Source organism: Sinocyclocheilus anshuiensis, unplaced genomic scaffold (assembly GCF_001515605.1).
Source record: "Sinocyclocheilus anshuiensis isolate Anshui unplaced genomic scaffold, SAMN03320099.WGS_v1.1 scaffold332, whole genome shotgun sequence".
Taxonomy (NCBI): Eukaryota; Metazoa; Chordata; class Actinopteri; order Cypriniformes; family Cyprinidae; genus Sinocyclocheilus; species Sinocyclocheilus anshuiensis.
This window is the reverse complement of record NW_015554181.1, coordinates 458,625-462,003: the sequence shown is the minus strand read 5'-3', so window position 1 is coordinate 462,003 and position 3,379 is coordinate 458,625. Positions and strand designations below refer to the sequence as shown.

Below are 3,379 nucleotides of genomic sequence, written 5' to 3'. Positions count from 1 at the left end.
TAGATAGATAGATAGATAGATAGATGATCGGTTGATAGATAGATCGATAGATCGATAGATCGATAGATGGATAGATTAGGGTTGGGCCGATAGACGATGCCATCGTCCATCGCAATGTTTCACTGTAGACATCGCCCAACCCTAAGATAGATAGATAGGCAGACAGATCGATAGATAGATAGACAGATCGATAGATAGATAGATAGACAGACAGATCGATAGATAGATAGATAGATAGATAGATAGTAGGGATGTAACAATTAACCGCGAGCCAATTCAAATATGTGACGATTCAAATCGGTTGAGATGCTAACAAATCGCGATTAATTTAGAGGCAGGAGTTTATATGAATTAGTTAGAAAAGTTTAGATGGTATTTTTTCTTTTCATCTTGCCTCTGTATAATGCATATTAAAGTGCAGCACTGCTTTGTTTACAGCGGAAACCAAGGAAACGCTTTAAGCGCCACCTGCTGGCAGAGAGTGAATCTGCGTCTCATCAGCTCGTCTGCTGTTTCTGTTTCATGCAGATATTTTTTTATGTATAGTTTCACAAAACTGAAGTCAAAGTCGAAATTATACAATCTAATTTAGATTAAAAACTGTATGTATGCAGCATCTTTGTTTGGATCGTGATTAAAATGTAGTGGTTGCCTCTCATTTTAAATGGAAAGAGCACAAACAAAGCCTTAGTTTGTTTATATGAAGAGATTTATTTTATTTCTGTTACTTATGTATTTGATTTGGTTCTTGTTTTAAAATTTCAATTTAGTTTTGTTATTTAAATTTACATTACATTTAAATTTTGTCATTTAGCAGACACTTTTATCCAAAGCGACTAACAAATGAGGACAATAGAAGCAATCAAAACAAAAGAGCAATAATATGCAAGTGCTATATCAGTATATTATTATAGTGTTATATTTCAATTTAACAAAGAAATGTGCAGCATTTTGTCCAAGCAATAATAAACACATTAGACACATTTAATTTATAATTTGTCTTAAATCTCATTTTGTAAAAAAATAAAAACTGTGAATCAAATCGAACCGTGAGTTGAGTGAATCGTTACATCCCTAATAGATAGATGGACAGACAGATCAATAGACAGATTAATAGATAGACAGATAGATAGATAGATAGGCAGATTAAACGTGGTAATTTTCATGTTACACATGGACCCCAGAACCACATCCTCACAAGAATTACATCTGTAATGCATAACGAAACATTCAATCCTTTAATTTCAGGATAATTATGTCATTTTTCAGCTCAAATAAAACACAAAAAAATGAACATAACACAAGCTGTGCAGTTTGGCTTTAAACCCTCTGGTACACGAGCACTATGCACTTCAGTCCTTATGCATCACTATAAATCTGATGGTCTGTGGTAATGAACAATATACTGTAGAACTAGTACTGAACCCAGAACTTTCCTTTAAAGAGCCCTGTGTGTGTGTGATAGCAACAGACTCTGCTGTAGCTGATAGTTGTTACGCTGCAGTGTGAGTGTGTGTAATAATGAGCTGTTATCATGCTTCTGGCTGCAGCGCTGCAGATGATCAGAGCAAACGCTGCACAGCTCCTGTAGCTTGCTGCCTTTAGCTGTCAGCTGTTCTTCCAGCCGTCTGTAGGACACTGGTCTGTCAGGAGGCGTGCGCTGCTGGTATTTGTAGACTGTTGTAAACATGTTGCGCAACTTTACGTGCACAATGTCACACGACCGATGAGCTTCAAGCGACTCTGCGTCTCTAAAGTGTCTCCTTGTCTCTTTTTTGTCCAGCAAACATGGCCGCCCCCCCTGCGTACGCTGACCTCGGCAAATCTGCCAAAGATATCTTCAGCAAAGGATATGGTGAGTGACTTTACAGAGCCACATAACTGTTAAATGTGTCACAAACATGAACTGTTCAGTGTCATTTCAGTCAGATTTCAGTAACGTGATACTGACACAAGAGAATCAATACTGACCTTCTGACAGATGGATTATGGGTTCAGGTCAAAGGATAAATGACAGGAAAGAGTTCTAGAAGAAAAATGCCTTCGTTTTCCTTCCCAGAGCCTCATGGGAGTCATAACGCTCGCTGGAAACATGGACATTCACACACATTCAGATAATCTGGGAGTGATTAAGACAGTCTTGATACTGCAGTTTGTAGAATTAGGTCAAATACTGATGTATATGCATTTGAGCTTATAGATCTGACTGTATATGCTGCTTAAAGTTAAATGCATTGTTCAAAATCAGTCATTATATGACAGATCCCATCCTGGTGTGATGCATCTGTAGGGTTATTATAGTCATCTAAAACAATAAAATAAAACTAAAACAACTTTAACTTAAATAAATTTATTTTTATTTATTAATATTACTCATTTTATTTCAGCTAGTTGCCAAGGCAACATTTCTCAATTTAATTGACTTACTAAAGTAACTAAAATGAAAAATTAATAAAAACTATATAGACATATTAAAAAAATAATAAAAATGACAAAACACACTTTATCAAATTAAAAATTAATAACTAAAATTAAAACAAAAGAATTTAAAATATATATAAAATATATAGTAAGCTATAAAACTATAATAGTGTTAAATTAATATTAAAATACCGGCTCCACACAGCTGTATATTATATATATATATATATATATATATATATATATATATATATTAGATATTATATCATGAAATGTATCATTATTATTATCATTACATAAACATATGAATTATATTATTATATGTATTAGTAATTATTATATATATTTTAAGTCAAGACAGAAAAGACAAACAAAAACCTTTCCTTGTTTTGTGGAAAGGAACTAATGTTAGCTGTGCTTATCCAATATAAATCCATATATATCTGACTAATATTATAATTCATGATACTGACCATGCCACGTATTTGCATCTATCAATGTGGCAGTTTCATATAGAAACACTAAAGCGCTTTTGTACATTGCTCTTGATCGCAGTGTCTGATTTTAAAATGATTCAGATCAATAAAATGAATGTTATCGTGTTAATTCAACATTTATGACAACATTTTTCTCTGTTTTCTCAGGCTTTGGAGCTGTTAAGTTGGACCTGAAGACCAAGTCTCAGAGTGGAGTTGTGAGTTGCTCTTTTGCTCTCTGTTTCTTCACTGAGTGCCAACAAGTACCATGGTACTAATCAGCCAGTACCATGGTAATGTCAAAGTATCATGGCATTACCATCTGATATCTGCACTGTGTACTTGTATGTAAGAGCTGTTTTCCTCATCACTCTTTTTTTAAATATAATTCATGTTTAATTGTGAACATCATCTTCCAGATGTTCAGTATGTAGATTCATTAAGCTGTGTGTGTGTCTGTCTGTGTCTGTGTCTGTGTCTGT

General features: G+C 34.0%; 1 protein-coding gene across 2 annotated transcripts in view; it reads left to right on the top strand.

Moving 5' to 3' along the window:
- Nucleotides 1-3,379, top strand: part of LOC107671013 (voltage-dependent anion-selective channel protein 2-like) — a 12,806-nt gene that overhangs the window by 3,627 nt on the left and 5,800 nt on the right. For both annotated transcript variants that reach the window (XM_016463838.1, XM_016463837.1), the window contains exons 3-4: nt 1,784-1,855; nt 3,066-3,115. In XM_016463838.1, the coding sequence (XP_016319324.1) occupies nt 1,784-1,855; nt 3,066-3,115 (122 nt within the window). The remainder of the gene's footprint in view (nt 1-1,783; nt 1,856-3,065; nt 3,116-3,379) is intronic.